At 39.3% G+C, this 20,474-nt stretch overlaps 1 protein-coding gene across 2 annotated transcripts in view; it reads left to right on the plus strand.

Annotated features, from left to right (window-relative positions):
- CTNND2 (catenin delta 2) overlaps positions 1 to 20,474 on the plus strand; it is a 1,073,049-nt gene that overhangs the window by 174,007 nt on the left and 878,568 nt on the right. For both annotated transcript variants that reach the window (XM_006120137.4, XM_006120139.4), the window contains exon 2: positions 2,046 to 2,179. In XM_006120137.4, the coding sequence (XP_006120199.1) occupies positions 2,046 to 2,179 (134 nt within the window). The remainder of the gene's footprint in view (positions 1 to 2,045; positions 2,180 to 20,474) is intronic.

Raw genomic sequence — 20,474 nt, forward strand, 5'->3', positions numbered from 1 at the left:
ATTTCAGTACAAACTGACAATATTTTCATCAAAGGTAATCAACATTTAAAGATAGGTAAAATAAGAAATGCTGCTTAAGAGCTTATTAGACTTTGATTTAAAGGTATTAACTTTGTACGTGGAAAAACTTAAACAGCAAATAGTCTAGCAGCGCCTTAAAGACTAACAAAACATATAGGGTATGTCTACACTACCCCGCTAGTTCGAACTAGCGGGGTAATGTAGGCATACCGCACTTGCAAATGAAGCCCGGGATTTGAATTTCCCGGGCTTCATTTGCATAAGCGGGGCGCCGCCATTTTTAAAACCCCGCTTGTTCGAACCCCGTGCAGCGCGGCTACACGGGGCACGAACTAGGTAGTTCGAACTAGGCTTCCTAGTTTGAACTACCGTTACTCCTCATTTCACGAGGAGTAACGGTAATGAGAAGTAACGGTAGTTCGAACTAGGAAGCCTAGTTCGAACTACCTAGTTCGTGCCCCGTGTAGCCGCGCTGCATGGGGTTCGAACAAGCGGGGTTTTAAAAATGGCGGCGCCCCGCTTATGCAAATGAAGCCTGGGAAATTCAAATCCCGGGCTTCATTTGCAAGTGCGGTATGCCTACATTACCCTCCTAGTTCGAACTAGGAGGGTAGTGTAGACATACCCATAGATGGTAACATAAGCATTCATGTTTACAACCCACTTCTTCATTGTAACTATGAAAGCTCATGATACCATCTACATGTTTTATTAGTCTTTAAGGTGCTACTAGACTATTCGTTGTTTAAGTTTTTCCAGTTACAGACTAACTCTGCTACCCCTCTGAAACTAAGCCAATCACTAACTACCAGGGAATAGGAAGAAATATATGATAAGTTTTCAATAATTTTGAGGAAGCTTCTTTGTATGTTTGCACAGGGGTATGTCCCCCTTCTCATCTTGCTAAGTGTGGCTTGAGCTTCAGCAAGCTTTTTGGGGAGGTGTGTCCAACCAGGCCAAATGAACACCCTCATGTGACAGTGAATGTACAGAACAAAAGTTATAAAAAGTCAGTTTAGGCTTTATTAGCTGCACATTCACCCTATGCCTAGAATATTTGTGGGTGTTGCAATCACAAACTTCCTCAACCAGTGCTGTTGCACTATAGTTGGTGATAGGTGGCATTTACTTTTTATTCTGGACTTGAGCTGCTCAGACCTTTGGGTCTCATAGACGAGGACTCATATATCAAAGGCTGATTAAATGGTGAGTAAGGGTTGGCTTTAGCTATACCTTACTTACCACTTAAGTCCACTTTACAAGAACTATAAACAAAAATATTTCCTTTCTAAAATCGTGGAAGCTAAATTTCAGGGGACTGGCACAAGAAACTGAGGTAGTATCAGGAGCACTTCCTATAGAGCTACTGTCTTTTACATCAACTAATGAATCAGGGCACTATATGCTTCATGTCCCTTCGTGTTATGGCTCAACCTCGAAAATCATGACTTTCTTGTTGTATCCTATCTCTCATGGTGGGGGGGAGGAGGGAGGGAAGAAGAATAACTGTTATGGTTATTTACAAACTTCAGCAAAAACTAGATTTGCTTAAAGTTTGGCAAAATACTAGGCTACTAATAGGTGCATAGTAAATGGGCACATAATTTAAGAAGTCATCTGAAATTCTGTATATCTCTTTAGTAGGTTCTCTGCTTGCATAGAATTACATGATTTATCACTCCTGTGATATTGTAATTTTGTATTGGACACAGCCTCTAGAATACTACACCAATGCCACAACTGTACATATTTTAAATTATCTCTAGATGCAATGTAGCAAATGATCTGGAAACCAACTGAAAGATAAAAACAGTCTTGAATTCTTAAGATACATTTTAAATAAACTTTGTGTGTTTAAAAGAATACTAAATGAGTGACTTTCACATGATCTAACAAAATCAAGTTAGCTCTGCTGGATGCAAAACATTTATTTTTTCTGAAATTAGGGTATTTATTACTGAATACATTTGATTCCTCACAGACATGTGGTTTGTAATAGCAAAATATCTTTTTTTTAATCATAGGAGCTATGCCTGTGCCAGACCAGCCCTCATCTTCTGACAAGACAAGTTCCCTTAGCCCTGTGATGACTACATCCAATGGAGACGGTTCTGAAACAGAGACAACTTCTGCTATTCTAGCCTCAGTCAAGGAACAGGTACACAAGTACAATGGCTTTATGTCAATCAAGCTTGCGAGGCTTATTATTGATGCCAGGAACAGTAGGAGATATTTTGTGTGTTTAAAAAATCTTCCATTTAATTTCCTAACAGTATTTTGTGGTTATTGCCTTGAGGAGACATTTTGTGGTGTTTGTTACTCTGCATGGTATAATTGCATAGTGATCTTAAATGAGACTGGTACAAATACAACATCCATTACTTTTCCTTGATTACATGTGGAGGTTTCTTCAGAACAAAGTGTAAGAGCTAGAGACATGTGAACCACTATGCAGAAAGTAATTTTCAATCCAAAGTTTGCATATGGATTGAAGGAAATCTTATCTTGTTTCTTTAAAAATATTCTGACTTTATATTCACTTGTTTCTGATATGACCTGAGAAGAATAGAGACCAAAATCAGAAGCAAAATATCCAATATATATTAAGAAGTTTTTTTTTTTTTGGTATTGTCTAAATGGTTAAAACTAAAAAAGGAAGTACTAGAAATTTTGGAAAAACAGATATCATGAGATTCCACTCTGATTCTGATGAGACACAAATTCAGATGTGTTTTTATAAGCAATTCAGTCTTCAGTATATTTTGAGGTTCCTCCATCACAAATAAAAATGAAGTATTTTGAATATATCTCCTTATTTCACTGTAATTCCCTGTGAATTATTCAGTGTGTCTGTATTGCAAAAGGAAGTTTTATCAGAGAAATTAGCTAATATAAGACTGCCATACCATTGATATTTTGCTTTTACCCCTCATATCTCCCACACAGGTAATGGCGATAATTGCAGTACTTGAAGACTGTTGAGTTTAAAAGCTGCCTATGGTTTTGATCTAGCTAGCTACCCCAAAATAAATTGGGTAAAATATTCAATGTCTAGATGTTGTATTTGAGAGCCTTGTCAAATTTCAATATGATATAAGGCTTCACCGAAAAGGGTGCGCTGATAGGATATCTGGTTTTAGCATCCTGCAGAGAGTAGGGAGGAAGAAAGAAAAAGAGAGAGAGAAGTTTCTGACGAGTCACCAGACTAACTTTGCACCAGAAGTATATGAAGAGTTTGAGCTGTTCAGTGAGTCAGAGGGAAATAGGAGTAAAGACAGAAATAACACGGGAAGGAGTAACCGTAGGAACAAAACGAGCCCAATCTAGAGAAGAAGTTGAAACTGAAAGATTTGTCTAAGTTAAATACAGCCTTAGGATGTGGCTGAGGTGAAATTTTAAATCTGTGTGCCTGTTTTGTTGTTAGGAGATGTATGTTCTATAAAAACATAAATTATCAGTTTAATTCAGATAACACTGACAGCTTCTTTAAGGATTATTTCAACTTATGTGTTGTTCTAAATTGAAATAGTCTATTGTTCTATACTTGCATAATACTTTGTTTCTACAACTGCTGTGCAATTGGTAGTTTAGATAATTTACAGATTTAAAAAATTGGTCTCTGGTATTCTACATGAACTTGTAAAGAGATTCATGGTTGCTCTGTGGTTGATATGTATGAGGTTTTACATGTAGTATAACAGCGGTATCTGACACGCTCATGATCTAAAATATGTGAAATGAATAACTTCTTATGCAAACTAATGTCTCAGAGTAGGTTGCATTTGGTGTTTTGAGTTTAAAAATTTACCAGCAAGTGAGAGTGGTGCACACTACTTATGTATCATGTGACCTCAAAGTGTTCTGTGTTTTATTGGAAAAGGCTTTTGGGTTAGGAATTGGCCATAGTTAGAAGAAAAATACACTTTGTCTTATTTCCACAATACCATTTTCCGGCACATATTAAATTACTTAGTTTGATGTTCTTACAAAACAGTAAAAGCTATATTGATTAACAGTCCAGACAACTAAAACATGGTCTAATTAAATGTTGAAACTTCATTTAAAATTTGTGGGTTTATTTTGTGTGGTAGTGAATTGGCAGGGAGATGGACTAGGTGACGTAATAAGTGTTCTCCCTCTCTAATATCCCTAATTTATGAGCTCATTTAACCTGACATTTAAGATAAATGGCTTCCCACCTCCTAGTAGAAAAAGGCATATGATTTGCCTGTCTAGCCAACACTTCAGGCTAATTTATCCTCTGGCTCTGCCTAGACATCTAGTCTTACTTGAAGATTTGGAAGCATGAACATGGCTAATTATGCAGAGGAACAAAAACAAGACAAAACAGGACAAGTATTTTTAAAATCAGATTGTTCTTGGCCAAATTTAATTTTCTTCAGAAAAGAAAACTGTAAGAAAGGTGATCTGATAAGTTTTCAAATATGTTAAGGGCTCTTTCTTAAAGAGGAGGTTGATTAGTTGTTCTTCGTGTTATAGAATCATAGAAAATTATGGTTGGAAGAGACTTCATGAATCTGGAGATAGTTGCTATATATCCATAGGTATTTTCATCCGTGTCTTTCTTTTATGGATATGATGCAGATACAAATTTTGTATCTAGAACCCTGAAAATTTGTAGATATCTATGGGTATCCATGGTTCATATTTGTGGATACAGATGTGGATGCAAATAAAAAATTTTGTATCTGTGCAGGACTCTATTTCTGAGGTCATATAGTCCAGCCGACTGTTCAAAGCTGGACCAACCGCAACTAAATTGTCCCAGCCAGGGCTTTTTCCACTAAAGGCAGAACAAGAAGTAATGGGTTTAATCTGCACTAGCAAACAATATGGTTAAAAGCATTTTCTCTTCTGCATAGTAAAGTTTCAAAGTAATATTAAGTCAATCAATGTTCAGTTCTAAGCTTTTGAAACATTTTGTTGGGAATTATGAACACTTCAAAGTTATGAATAACTTGCAATCTTGAGGTGTTTGTAACACTGAAGTTTTACTGTATAAACTTACATTCAATCTAGCATGCTTCGTCATTACTTGAAAAAATTAACCTATTTTAGGCAACCTCATTTTAAAAAAATAGTCAATTAATGAATCTTTATATTAATTGCTTCTGAGTCTGTGAGCTCACATTGCTTTTATGTTGCACTGAATGTTGACTTGGCATTGTCACTTCTTGATTTTCAGTCACATTTCCATTCTTGTAAACAATAGAATAAATTTGGTATTCAGGGTTCTCCGGGTATTTTATATAGCAGAGACTCTCTATTAATAGAGTTTTGTTGACTATTTGGAACACGTTACTCTTAAATAGTCAGCTCTATTATTAATAAAGTCATAAGTGGTTAAACAATAAGAGTTTTATTTCAAAAGTTGCTTAAAGGATTAGTGTTTTCAAACTATTTTCAGGAAACATTTAAGAGAGACCCCCTTCACTTTAAGTGAAAATTGGGATTGATTTAGTATCACAACCTGAGCTCATGCATTAAGCAAAAAACATTAAATATGAGACTTGTGGTGAAATCATATTTGTCATCATTGGGTAGAATGCTGGATAAAACTCAGTTTTGATTGTAAGAGAGTATGAGCCTGGTGTATGTGTGTGAGAGATGGAGGAGGGTAACAAGCAAGAGATTTTATAGAAATTGCAACATAAATAAAATGCCAAAGTCAGCCACAACTCATATATATCTACTTGACTTAACCACACATTTCCCGAAGTGTGATAAAGAACTCCCTTGGGCAAACATGAGTGTCAGAACTCCATGCTTTCAGAAAGGATCATGGGGTGGCTGTAAATAGAAGATAAGGCTATAAATGGAAGATGATAAAGGTGGTAGCTGCCCCAGGGCCTGGCAATCTAAAAGGCTGTCACTAGGCTTGCTTGGAGACATGGCAAATTTCTGGTCTAGAATTATTAACAGTTATGCAGTATTGGCACATGTTCTGTGCTTTCTAGATGCCTTGAAAGGGGGTTAATGGGTATGTGGTGTTAAGAAGTGGGAGTGACCAATGACAGAATTGATAGTACCGGGGGCGGGAGGGGGGGGAGGGACATTGGCAATCAGGAGATAACAATGGAGAATGTGACTCCTAGCATGAAAGTCTCTGTATATATGTAGCTACCTGGCATTTTTAGATGTGCCAGCAATTTGCAATGCCAGAAGCCAATTCCACTTGGAGAAAATGTGGAAGAAAACATCTACAAATGTTAAGTTGCATAACATTAGCAAGGTTTTTCTAATATACTTTTTGCTTTGTTTAAATATTTTCTAAATGAAAATATAAATATTTGACCCAATTTGTTATTAAAATGTCTTTGACTGCATTTTCCCTTCACAGAATGACTACAATATTTTAAAGGAAGTGAGCTAGTTAGAGGGAAAAACAAGTACAGTATCTTGGTTAACTTCCTAGCCATAAGATATAATGGCAAGTCATGTGTAGGGTAATAGTAAAGCATTGTAAAAAAAACAAGTTATAATTAAAATACAGATTAAACCATTTAAAATTAAATTAAACTGGATGTAAGTTAGACCTTGTTAATGAGAACATGGTTATGAAAATGGGACAGCAAATAGGACACAGCACAGAGAGTTGGGAGACCTCTTCTTGATTATTCCACTGACCTGCTATGTGAATTTTAGGGCCAGTGGCACAATGACTTAGTCTACTCATGATTGTAGTGGGTAACATATTTATTTTCCTTTTGTTTAGCATTTAAGCTTTGAGGAGCAAATTGATACATTCTTCAGTCCACTTTCTTGCATTTTCATGGATGTTATGGTCAGATGGAGCATTAGACCATTGTCTGACCTCTTGTATAACACCTGCCATAGGACTGAACCCAAGTATCTTTGTATTAAACACAATCACTTAGGTTCAACCACAGCATATCTTCCAGAAAGACTTTCAGTCTTAATCTGAATACATATAGACTATATAATCATAATTGAAGAAACCTTAATATACAAGCCAAGAATTTCTATTACAGTCTAATGCTTTTTCTGCAAAACAAATCTGTAAACTTAGAAACTGTTTATAAATATAATAAATTATTATAAAATCATAATTTGCTGCCTCCTTGCAGTAACAGCTATTGCTTCTTTTAAAAGTTTTAGTAGCTTCCCTTCAGATTCATACTAAGTCTATTTAATCAATAAATACCTTCTCAAGTTCTTATCTTCTCTCTGTATATTATACCATTATCTTCTGTACCATCATCATAACTCCTCTGTTTCCGATGTATTTTTCAAAGTATGTCAGCTAAAGATTCTCCTTCTTCTTTCCTTCTTTTTTCAATCAATGTATTGATTTTAGATATAATACATTATAACAGGAAACACTTTACATTTAATACACAATAAGCACTTTCTAATAAATGATATTCACACAATAACCCTCCCTTACCGGGTTCACTGAAATATTATCATATGTGAATTTTGAGACCTGAACTTGTACCTTCAAAATCTACATATTAGCAAGATATCTTTGGTGAAAATGTGTTTTGTGAGAGTGGAGAATTTTTGGAGAAATGTCATTTGATAGGGTCCTTTTGTTTGATTCTGAGAGGAGAGAAAGGGAAAAAATGATACTTTTGCTATTTTGTGATATACAATCTTAGCATTATGGACCAAATTGGCCTGGCCTTAGGCAGCTCATCTCCTAGAACTATAACAGCCTTTATGCTCTTTGATAAATGTTAGTTTTAGAATGAAATAAGTAATCTCCACATGGATACCCTCCATACTATTTCTGATGCCAAAAAGATGAACAATGGGTGCATGTAAGAGAAGGTAGTTTCATCAGTGGGATAGTGTAGCAGTGATGTTAAGAAGGGGAACATTATTGGAATTCATTGAGATGGAAGCTTAACAGACATTCCCTGTCCTGCGTGAAGTTACCAAAAGGGAGCTGAATACATCCTCACATCCATACAAGGTCTTCAGTAAAACTACCCATAAGGAGAGGGATGATTGTACCAAGTGCCTTTACTAGCTATAATACCTGGCTTAAAATAAGTATTTTAAATATACGTATTTAATCAAGTTCAAATAAAAGAACTTCAGCTAAAATTAGGTTGAATGCCTATTAGAAATGGAATTTTAGCATAGTTCTAATTTAATGTTATGGTAGAAAGACACGATAAAAAAAATAGACAAATCCATTTCTTTAGCAATGTAATGTCTCCTGCTTATTCTGTTACACAGAATTTAATTCTTCTCTTAGCTGAATGCTCTGCTTTCCTGAAATAGAAAATATGTGCTTTGCTGGCAAACAGTACCATAACTTAACACCTATATACTGTAATCATTTTTAATGCTAATTCATTGTTTTCTTAGCATCCAAGTGTAGATCCCTGTAGTAGTATTTTGATGCTTTTACACTATTATTACTATTGCCTGAAATTATTCACTGTTTTTAACCAGAGAAATCTCTTCATAGACACAGCTAATTCACTTTAAAAAAACTAAATTCCTTTAAGCTAATATGGTGTAATGAATTTCAGATTAACATTTTCACATAGCTCAGGTACCTTGTTTAAAGAAAATATACATATACACTAATATTTTGCAAAATAAAATTGAATGATGGACAATATTCATATTCAGAGCATGTGCCTTCAAAATAATGTGTTTTCAATATCACATTCTGTATTCTTCAAGCTCAGTTTTAGTGAGATAATCCAGTACTAAGATCAGTTAATTTAATCAATATGTTTTGGAGGTTCATTTGTGTGACTTGGGAGCATTTGCTACTGAATAGCTACCTTTGTTGACCTTCTGAGACTTCAAAATGAAAACTTTGTCTTTAGTAGTAAACAACATGCTTCTGACCCGAAGAAGACTCTTTGTAGATGGAAAGCTTGTCTGCCACCACCAGAAGATGGTCTAGTAAAATAAGAACATAAGAACGGCCGTACTGGGTCAGACCAAAGGTCTATCTAGCCCAGTAGCCTGTCTTCCGACAGTGGCCAGCACCAGGTGCCCCAGAGGGGGTGGATCGAAGACTGTAATCAAGCGATTTGTCTTGTGCCATCCATCTCCAGCCTCTGACAAACAGAGGCCAGGGACACCATTTCTATCCCCTGGCTAATAGCCTTTTATGGACCTAACCTCCATGACATTATCTAGCTTCTCTTTAAACTCTGTTATAGTCCTAGCCTTCACAGCCTCCTCTGGCAAGGAGTTCCACAGGTTGACTACGTGTTGTGTGAAGAAGAACTTTCTTTTGTTAGTTTTAAACTAATTAAACCCATTAATTTCATTTGGTGTCTTCTAGTTCTTCTATTATGGGAACTAATAAATAGCTTTTCTTTATTCACCCTCTCCACACCACTCATGATTGAAAATATATTGCTTTAGCCATTTTGATTTTCTTTTATGCTTTTTCCAAATAAAAACTTTTCATAGCCACATCACTGCCATAGAGAAATTCAAACTAGGTGTATTAAAAAAGAAACGCTAAATTGTGTGAAAGGAATGATGTTCCAAACTGTGCTTCCACTTGCATCTTAGCATGACTCTTCTGCAACTCTTCTCTTTAATACTGGAACAGTCTGCTAGCCTGGGTACCAATCTTCATCAACTCAGATTTATTTGCTCTTGATCTTGATTTAAACTATGCTGCCTCAATATTTCTTTTTCCTTGATCAAAAATATATTAAATTCCATGATACCAATGGGTGTCAGAAATGCCATTAATTTTCCATGGGAGGAAAAAGTAATATTGAAGAAGGTAAATCACCTTTACTAGTAACACTAAAGCAAACAATTAATTTGATATTTTCTGCAATATGTCTCTGTTCTGGGAATTTAAAGAGTCTTCTCATATTTTAGAAAACCTATAGACTCCCATGATACTTTTTAAAAAACAAATATAAGATATTTCACGATATTTGTCTTTGTCAGCACTTGGTATGCAGTTTTCATTTTATTCCGTATTTTTTATTACCTTACAGTTTTTACACTGCATGCACATAATTTTAAAAACTTTCCTATCTTGATGGTGTTGGTTTCTCCACCAGTCTGTTGGGTTTTTTTTCATATCTTAGATCGCTTTTTATACACGCTTGTGCATCCAGCATTTTCTTTTCCTACCCCTGAGGCATTTACTACATGGAACACCTATTTTGTATACATAATTAATTCCTGTATAGTGATAAAAAAAATCTTAAAATGGAGTTAAGATTGAGAGCACATAGTAACATCATAAAACACATTACAAGATTGTCTATAATTATCAACTAAACAAGTTTTATAAATAAAGAAGATCTGAGATAAGGTCAAACATAAAATTAAACAGAACATGGGGGATGAAAATGCAGTCATGTCACCTTATCTCTAAATAATTTTAACTTTCGTAGTGACAATATGCAGTCACCACATGATTAAGTATCTTAATATTTCTGGTTGCATATTATAATTAACCAGTTTAATCTACTTTTTTCCCCTTTATGGTGACAATTAAAAAATCTTCATGACATTTCTGGTAGTAGAACATTATTCTTTAGTTTCTACTGATGAAGAATAATGGCAAAAATAACTATTAATCCTTAAAAGAAGAATGGGTCCATGCACTAGTGTTCGATGAATGTTAACTAATATATTTTTTAAGTGTTGGAGTACATAATTTTGGAGTAGTGGTGTCAACTGGGTGCTAAAACTCTTAATATCTACATATTACTTCATTTTAGTTTCTAAGCTAATTAATGGATGTACTTGTGAAAATTCAGAGATATCATTCTATACTCCTAGTTTATGCTGTAATTAAATGGGAGGTTGCACTGGATTTCTCTTTTTTTCTGGTTTCTAATGGCGGGGGGGGGGGGGGGGACTCGCCAAAAAAGCCACGTCTAAACGACTTTCACTTTAGAAAGTTCCCCAACTTAGGGTATGGCTGCACTATGAATGTAGGTCCAATTTATTAAGGTTGACTTTTTAGCATCTGAATTCCCAAAGTTGAAGGTGCATGTCCTCACTGGGTACATGAGGTAGATGGAGTGCACCTGTATTAGCGTGGCTACCTTTGACAGCGATGCTCTATCAGTAGCCATCACACCATTCCTGCCATTCATTTGCATTCTGGGTTAGTCTCCCAATGCCTGATGGGATAAAACAATGTAGTGGGTGGTTCAAAGCTGTGGGAACGAAAGTCTTCTGTTCCATGTTGGCCAAACAGGAAACAAAATTCAAAATTTTATGAGGCTTTTCCTGTATACTTGGGGAGTGCAATGGAGTTGGAAGTGCTGGCAAGAGCATTCATATTGGGGCACTGTTGGACACCTCCCAAAGTCCAAGATTATTGACTTAAACAGCACTGCATCTTCACTATCCCAAAGTCGGCCATGCAAGGTCTAATTTAGTGTCATCAAGGAAGAGTACAGAAATCCACTTTATAGTCCTTAAAGTCGATAGAAGGGTTTGCTGGTGTGTACTCATCTGTTATAAAATTGACCTAACATGGCTAACCTTGACCTAACCATGTAGGATAGACCAGTCCTTGGTTGACTCAATCCAGAGAGCAGCTATTTGATGATAGTGACTATTTATTATTAAATATCTAGAACAGATTTGGTCAAGCTGTCTAGAATCTCTATGCCCAATTCTGATCTCACCCTAGTTTGAAAGATATTTGATTTCACTGGAATTACTCCTGATTTGTGCCATTATAAATCTGAATCAGGCCTTTCAGATGCCATTACAAGTTGCTTGAGCTAAGTGGTCTTTCAGTCTATATTCAAATTGCTACATGCTTTCGTTTTTCAACAAACGACGGAACTAAGTGAAGGAGCCTGATGTTTGCAGCCAGGTCACAGAAAAAATGGAAGAAAACCAGGTTGCAAGATTAGAGTCACAATGCTATAAGAATGGGGACAATGATCAGATAAGGATCGGACTTTATCACAGTATGAAACTGACTTTAGTAAAGAAAAATATCTGGAAGAAAACAGCTCTCACAAACACAAATACATGCCAGAAAGGTACATTGCTTTCTGATAACTAATAGAAAATAGATTCATTCAGTTTTCATAATGTATTAATCAAGTAATGGATTTGTTATAGATGTGTGATTAAAATGTGAGATTATATGACCAGAATAAGAAAGTAGCTAATAGGGAATAAATGTATTATATTGTATTTCAGATACTTTCTATTCTTGTTGATTGGTATAACTTTCTAAAGTTGTAGTTAGGAGCTGTTATCTTTGTATGGCTACGTCTACACTGTCAGGTTTTTGCAGAAGAAGAAATGCAAATGAAGCACTCATCAGCATTTCTCGTGCTCTCATTTGCATATTCTCTTCCGATCCTTTTTGCAAAAGAGGTTTTTGCAGGGAAAATCTCAGTGTAGGTGGGGCCAGTTTGCACAAGATCCCTTATTCCAGCAAGGCCCTGGATGTTGCTGAACCAGAGCCCTGGAGGCAGGAGCAATGCAGAGGCTGGGGAGCCCCAGTGGACCAAATAGCATCTGGAGAGCCCCTGCCCTGGCCAAGAACACCTAGCGTCAATAGGGCCAGGCACCAACCAGAGAGGCGGCAGCCAGGGAGCCCCCACCCCTGCTGGGGAAGCCTGGTGTTAGCAGGGCCAGGTGACTGGAGAGTCCCGGCCCCAGTTGGGGAACCCCTAGTTGCAGCTGTTGACGGTCGGAAGGCCTCAGCTAGGAATCTCCACAAACCCTCAGCAGCAGCGAGGCCAGGGTGACCAGGAAGCCTCTGCTCAGTAACCCCCCCAGCTGAAGTGGGGCTGGCAGAGGCAGGCACCTGGAATACTCAGCAGCAGCATTCCTAGGGATGGGGCAGCCAGACTCTTTGGCTGGGGAACCCCTGGCAGCTGCAGGGCCAATAATAGCCAGGTGGCGCCAGCCGGGAACCCCAGGGAATACCCCGTGCTAGAAGAGCAGGTAGCGGCCAAGCAGTCCCTGCCAAGAACCGCGGAGACTCTGGGGCAGCAGAGTGGAGGGAGCCATGCCAGGCCAGTGTTAGTGGGCCAGTGGCAGGGCAGGGAGTCCCAAAGAAAGAAGCCCAGAAGCAGGGCAGCCAGCAGGGAAGCAATGACCTCCCCTGGTCTGGCAAACTCGCTCGTCCGGGACAGCTCAAGTCCTGAAGGTGCCAGATCCGGGAGGTCCGACCTGTAATGTAGGAGAAACAGTACTGGTGCTATTATGACAGAACTGCAGTACTCCTCTATTCAGTCCTGTGGCCAGCCTAGGAGCACTTTCAGACAACCATGGTTTCTAATTTTGGGTTACAGGCAGTCCCCGGGTTACGTACAAGATAGGGACTATAGGTTTGTTCTTAAGTTGAATTTGTATGTAAGTCAGAACTGGCTCCAGATTCAGCCGCTGCTGAAACTGACCAGTGGCTGACTAGAGGAAGCCCGAGGCAGAGTTGCTCTGCCCCCAGCTTCCTGGAATCAGCCGCTGATCAGTTTCAACAGCAGCTGAATCTGGACTCCTGGGACAGAACAGCTGGGGCACTGCTGGGTAGGTCCCCGCAGGACCAACCTGGCAGCACCCCAGCTGCTCTACCCCAGGCGTCCCGCAACAAAAGCCTGGTCTGCTGGGGGGGGCGCACTAGCTGCGCTCCCTCCCCCCCCAGCAGACCAGGGAGACCTGAGCAAAGCCACGGAGGTGCAGAGGTCCCGCCGCCTCTGCGGCTTTGCTCCTGTCTCCCTGCTGTGCTGAAACTAGCACTCCTAAAAATATAAGATTAAGAGTAGTATTGGTTTAAAAGGAACAAGAAGGTAAGCAACAAATATGTCTGCAGTTGTCTAGAGGTTTTCAATCCTTATCTCAGCAAGTCCAGTTCAATTCCCAAGTTTTGTTACCTAGATAGAAAGGATGTAGAGGACACTACCAAAAATTTATGAATTACAGGCAGTCCCCGACTTACGTGGATCCGACTTATGTCGGATCCGCACTTACGAACGGGGCTTTTCTCGCCCCGGAGCTCGCAGGCAGCGGGACCGCCTAGAGCGCAGCGGTCCCGCCACCGCGTCCTCCGGGGCGAGAAAAGCTGCTCCGGGTCTCCCTGGTGTGCTGGGGGGGACTCCCCAACACAGCAGGGAGACCCGAGCAAAGCCGCATAGGCGGCGGGACCCCGCTGCCCGTGCGGCTTTGCTCCTTTGCCCCGGAGCAAAGCCGCACAGGTGGCGGGTTCCCTGCCTCTGTGGCTTTGCTCCTGTCCCCCCCAGCACAGCAGGGAGACCCAAGCAAGCTGCCTGCGAGCTCCGGGGCGAGAAAAGCCCCGTTCGTAAGTGCGGATCCGACATAAGTCGGATCCGTGTAAGTCGGGGACTGCCTGTAATTCATAAATTTTTGGTAGTGTCCTCTACATCCTTTCTATATAGGTAACAAAACTTGGGAATTGAACTGGACTTGCTGAGATAAGGATTGAAAACCTCTAGACAACTGCAGACATATTTGTTGCTTACCTTCTTGTTCCTTTTAAACCAATACTACTATTAATCTTATATTTTTAGGAGTGCTAGTTTCACTTTGCAAACTGCAATATAAAAGGCTAAAAATACAAAAGTAACGATAGCATGTACTATTGTGACGTATTCTTAAATGCAGGAAAACTAAGCTAAAAATGACTCATCAATCCATTTCACACTTTGAGCCATTTCTCTAATAACAGCTGAACCTTTAAAGACTAATGCCATGTCCCATTAAGCATCCATATTTTATTGATAAGCATTGAATGCAAGTGTGTGTGTGTGAGAGACAGACAAATAATCAAAATACAAAATATATTACTGAAAGCACTTTATTAAGACTCCCGTGTCTTATTAGATCCAAATGATTAGCCAATGTTTGGAGCCTTCAGTGTGGAGAAATTGATAATGTATAGCGGGTATTTCTTTAATGCATTCCTGTTTATTTTCAAAGAATAGCTTATTCTCTTTCCCTAATCACAGAAATTCTAGTCTGCTTTTCCAGTGAGTTGTTTGTTTCCTTTCAGGGTCACACTTACCATGGCTTCTTTTGACTTTTTTCTGGCCTTTCGCACCCCTCACACACAGAAGGTTACACACAACTGATCAGTTGCCCACTGGCAGTATTGGTAGTGTTGACAGCCCCAACAGAAACACTTCAGCCTATGTACAGTAAAATTTCATTGGTCCGGCATCCAATGCTCTGGCACTCCTGATGGTCTGGCACCATCGGAAACCCAGAAGTGCTCTGGGCAGCTGGACAATTGGAGCTGCTCTACGCCCGGCTTCCCCGATTCAGCCACTGCTGAAACTGATCAGCAGCTGAATCGGGGACAATGGGGGCAGAGCAGCTGGGGTGCTGCCGGGTTGGTCCCATAGCACCGCCCCTCGGGGCTGAGGGACCACCCGGCAGCACCCCAGCTGCTCTGCCCCAGGTGTCCCCGATTCAGCCGCTGCTGAAACTGACCAGCGGCTGATTCTGGTCAGCCGCTGGTCAGTTTCAGCAGTGGCTGACTTGGGGACACCTGGGGCAGAGCACCTGGGGTGCTGCAGGGTTGGTGCCATAGTGCCGCTCCTCGGAGCTGAGGAACCAACCCGACAGCACCCCAGCTGCTCTGCCCCAGGCATCCCCAAGAACAGCTGGGGTGCTTCCGGATTGGTCTCGCAGCGCCGTGGGGTGGTGCTACTGGACCAACCCGGCAGCACCCCAGCTGCTTCGCCCCAGGCGTCTCCGATTCAGCCGCTGCTGAAACTGACCAGCAGCGGCTGAATCGGGGACACCTGGAGCAGAGCCAGACTGTCAGAAGGGGGGGCTATGAGGGGTCTGGGGTGGCATTCCCCCCCCACCCCACCCCAGACCCCTCATAGCCCCCCCTTCCAATAGTCTGGCATATCTGCTAATCTGGCACCCCCTGGGTCCTAAAGGTGCCGGATTATCGGAAGTTTACTATAGTTTACTTCTTGTTTGTCCCTGCCATCCAGTGCCTTCTTTCAGCAATGCGTGTCATTTTGCCGTGTTGTTTCAGCTGTGACTACATAAAGTGACATTTAATTTCTTGTACTGTTTATGTGGAATGAAGTATTGTTGGTATGCCCATTCACTTTTAACCAGGTCTGTGACAAACTAGCCATTAACACCTTCCAGCATAATGAGAGAGAAACTCTTAAATAAAAAGTTAATTCATTCATAGCCAGTAATTACAATTTGTGTTTTTATACTTTCAAGTAGGCTTTTGCTAAAAGATTACATGAAATGACTGTGTGGCTTATGAAATCAGCCAGCTAGTTGACGGTCTAATGCAGTAGATAAGGAAATAAAAAAAATCTTGTGATGCATTCACTAGTGAAAGGGAAAAATAGTACAGGATTCTTGGGATGATCACTTTCATTGACAGGCTCCCCTCACCAGACTTTCTTGCTAATGGCACTAGCAGTTTTGGTTTGGTTTTTTTTTTATTTTTTTGTAAATGGTATAAATTTACTCATTTAGCTGCACTAGTGAAAGCCCTGTGTATACACATTCCTCTGGTGCTTTTTAGCTTTGAAATGGGATAAGCTGTCCCTGTGCAATTCAAAATTTACACCAACTGTAATAGGGGTTTTTACCAGTGTAACTGCATTGATATAGCTACACAATTTTTTTAAATGATAAAATTATGAAGTGATTAATACCTTGATTACCATTACAAGAACATTTCTTCCCCTCCACTCTACACACATTATGATAAGTGTTTGTTATCTGAAAGATTAACATAAAAACCCCAAACTGGATAATTAAAACAATGACATTTACGTATGTAGGAGTTGATTGAATCTTGAGATCTGTACTTTGAGTTTCTGGAAACTGAAAAACTTTATTTGATTGAGTGATTGACAGATTTAGGCTATATCTGTACTTACAGTGGTGTGTAGAGTACATATACTGCACACCCCTCTGGCACAGTTATAAATAGCAATCTAGACAATGAGGTATTGCTTAGGCAAGTAGAATAAAGAGATGCCTGAACCCTAGGGCAGAATTTCTCAAATTCATCCACCAGCAAATTTTTGATGCCGTGACAGTCTCCAAAGCTCCCCAAAAATCACTGAGCTAAGTATTTAAGTTGCCTTGTAAACACTATATATCATACTCCACAGTCATTCCATTCTAAATATTAGGGTGCATGCACAGCTGAACAACATAGGTGTGCTTTTCTTTCAAGGTCTCTCATTGGCTAGTCACCATATTTACATTTCTTGCTGTTGTAGCTGTGCAAGCGTCTATTTGCCAACATCATCCTCATCAAGATAACTGAAAGCGTTTGGGTAGATTGGGATTGTTCATGGTAGAAGATGAGTTAAAAATGCAAATGGATGTCAGAATTTTTTTCAAAAATCAGTGCCAGAAAATGACCATGAATGTGATCTAAAGAGGGTCCCGGAGGAGTCACCTGCTGCTAAGAAAAACTGAGCATGTCAGGAAGAAATACAAATGTTACAGGATCAATAGGGAACACAGTATCTTGTGTTTCTGAAATCATCTCTGATTCAGTTTCTAAGCAAGTTGTAGTGTATACTGTTTCTAAGGATGAAATTCATCAAATTAAAATGTATGCAATGCAATGTTACTATAGCACTCATGCAAGGAAGTTGAACAGAAATATCATGGGGTGATTCAGAGGTGCAAGCTGTTAAATGTGCAAAAACTGAGCTCCATAGACAACAGCCGATGGCTCAGATTTTTTTAAATTAAGATGATCAGATATGTGCACTATCCCCTAAAGCTGCACTACACATTGTAGGGCACCCAGTATTTACTCTGGCATGGGGTCAAGGTATAATCCAGTTAATTTAGACACCACCGTTTTTTCTCAGGTGCTAGGATTCCATATGAAAGGGCACCTACCCTTACCCAATTCTTAGGGCTCACGACATAATCTTCTGCTGGTTTGTGGGGCCCTTACCAGTGAAAATCGTACACAGTAATATCCTTTATTTATTGACAGGTCCAAAAACAGAATGCATAGTTGAGGGACACAGTGGTCACCATTCCCAATAAACTAAATGAAGGTTTTGTTTTTGATGATCAGTCAAGATAAGATCAGGCCTCTGGGGGCACCTCTGGTCTTGAGCTGTGTCTTGGAGTTAGGTTCCAAAGAATGTCTTTTGGGCCCCAGTTTATATAGTTGACTCCTGCTTAGATACACCTTAACCAAGCATTTTAAACAAAAATACTAGAAAACAGTATTTTTCAACAATCTTAGATCCTTACTATTCCTTGACCCATCGTATCTTATCATCTTTGCTGATTTAAATCTTGGAAAACTAGAAACAATAGAATAAAATTAGAGACCATATAACTAAACAATGGGGAAGTGGGGACCATAAAGGCAAAACAATGGACACATAGATTTCTCAATCACAGCTGTTGATAAATCGTTTCTTGACAAACAGACTTACATCAAATCAAGGTGTGTTTTTTAAGCATCTTAAGATTTTTCTTTATCTGATGATGGAGAGTACTTTTAGGACAGGAGTGCCTTTCTAATAGCTTGATTCTACATTTCATTATTTTACTTTAAGAAATTAACATAGCTAGTGATGTGCTTACAAAACGCATTTACATTTAACTCATTTATTGATAATAAAAGGTATGGTGAATGAACTATGTAAATTACTTTAACATAAATTATTTTCAATAAAATATGTTAAGAAATAATTTAAGAAATCAACGCAGCTAGTACTGTGCTTACAAAATGCATTCACTAGTGGACAACAGATGAACTACTTAGTTCGTAGCCAGAGGGAAAGGATCTCGTAGTTGCAGTTTGTGACACGCTTAACAGAGGAGTCCAGCAAATACCTATGATCAGATGTTACTAAAAGCTAATTATCAGTGGGCCCAATTGGAGCTCTGGGGGATCCGGGGAAACTGATTTTGAGATATAACCAATCTAGTTATTTAAGTTAGGAAATCAGTAGTATCCGTTCAAAATTTTGTGTTTCTAGCTCTTACCATTTCGGAGATCTTTCAGGACAAACAAACTTACGGAAATATTTATAAGATGATTATTGAGTCTGCCATAGGGATGTTAGATAGGGATGTAAAATTTTGATTAATTGGTTAATCGAATAGTTGATGCAATTTGCATTGATTATTCTATGAGCCAATAAGGATGCCTCTGCCTTTGAAGTGTAACACTTCAAAGGTGAAAGCGCTGTGGGGAACATGGGGCCAGCAGGAGACTCCAAGCGGTCCTCCACTGGCCCAATGCTCCCCATGACATTTCAAAGTAGCAGTGCCGCATGGGGCTCCGAATCTGGGCTCCACATGGCACTGCCGCTTTGAAACACCCCTTTCTCTCTCCTCCCCACCCCCACTGCCTCTTTCTGATAGAGGCAGCAAAGGAGGCAAAGCAACTAGTCAGCTAGCCTGTTGACTATCCATTAAGCTTTTATTTATCAGATAATAGACTAGTCTTTCATATACCTCATGATGGAGTATAACTATTTAACCGATAAACTGATACTATGTTATTTAGCTGACTTCCAGAGCGGTGGCTTCACTGTGGCAGGGCAGCGCAGTCTCCTCCCTGGGAGCAAGGGCTACCCACTTCACTCCCAGAGAGGAGGCTTCGTAGTGGTAGTGAAGTCTCTCCCCCAAAGCTGGACCAGCCTGGACGAGCAGCACTTCTCTTGGGGAGGCTTCGCTGCAGGCTCTATAAGCTCAGCTTTACAGTGCAGAGCCTGCAGCACATGTAACTATGTAAGATTTTTGTGGTTATGCGAGTACCATATTACACACTTTTTCACATCAATAGTCTTCAACAAAAAAACCCTACATAAAATTAATTACAATGCCTTGGACATGTATATATTCAATTTTTGGGGGTTTTCCCCTAGAGTTAAGTATTTTAGAAAAAATTATCAGAGTTGCTACCAGAAAGAAAAAAGCTACCAGGGTTGGTTCTTATGAGAACCCCGTCCCAGAGTATGTACCCTACATGCCTCTCTTCATGTTCAAGCAATATTTCCTCTGTTTACTCTGTCGTTTTTAGCATCATAGCATACCACTTCTATAATATTTCCCCAGTGCAAGGAAAGGTTATGGTAGCTTGTAGCTATACACACTGTATGTGCCTCCACCAGAATGGATTAGTCCTTAAAAATTAGCTTATAAATGATTAATACCTTGATTATTATTTTAAGAAGAATCCTTCCCCCATGTATTAAAATAATTGCATATAGTGTCCAGAGGATTAAAATAAAAAATGAAAACTGGATAATTAAAATAATTAGTTACACAGGTAGGAATTGTTTGACTCATTAGATATTCATTTTGGATCTATGGAAATTATAAAACATTATTTGACTGAAGGAGTCACAACAATCTCTATGACAAATATTTGATTTGTTTCCTTTCCCTATATTTCAAATAGTGCAGAATTATAGTTTACACATCTCTTGCATTTGTGTCAGCAGAATCCCCCAAAAGGCAATTAAGGACCAATCTTAAAC

Source organism: Pelodiscus sinensis, chromosome 2 (assembly GCF_049634645.1).
Source record: "Pelodiscus sinensis isolate JC-2024 chromosome 2, ASM4963464v1, whole genome shotgun sequence".
Classification (NCBI taxonomy): domain Eukaryota; kingdom Metazoa; phylum Chordata; order Testudines; family Trionychidae; genus Pelodiscus; species Pelodiscus sinensis.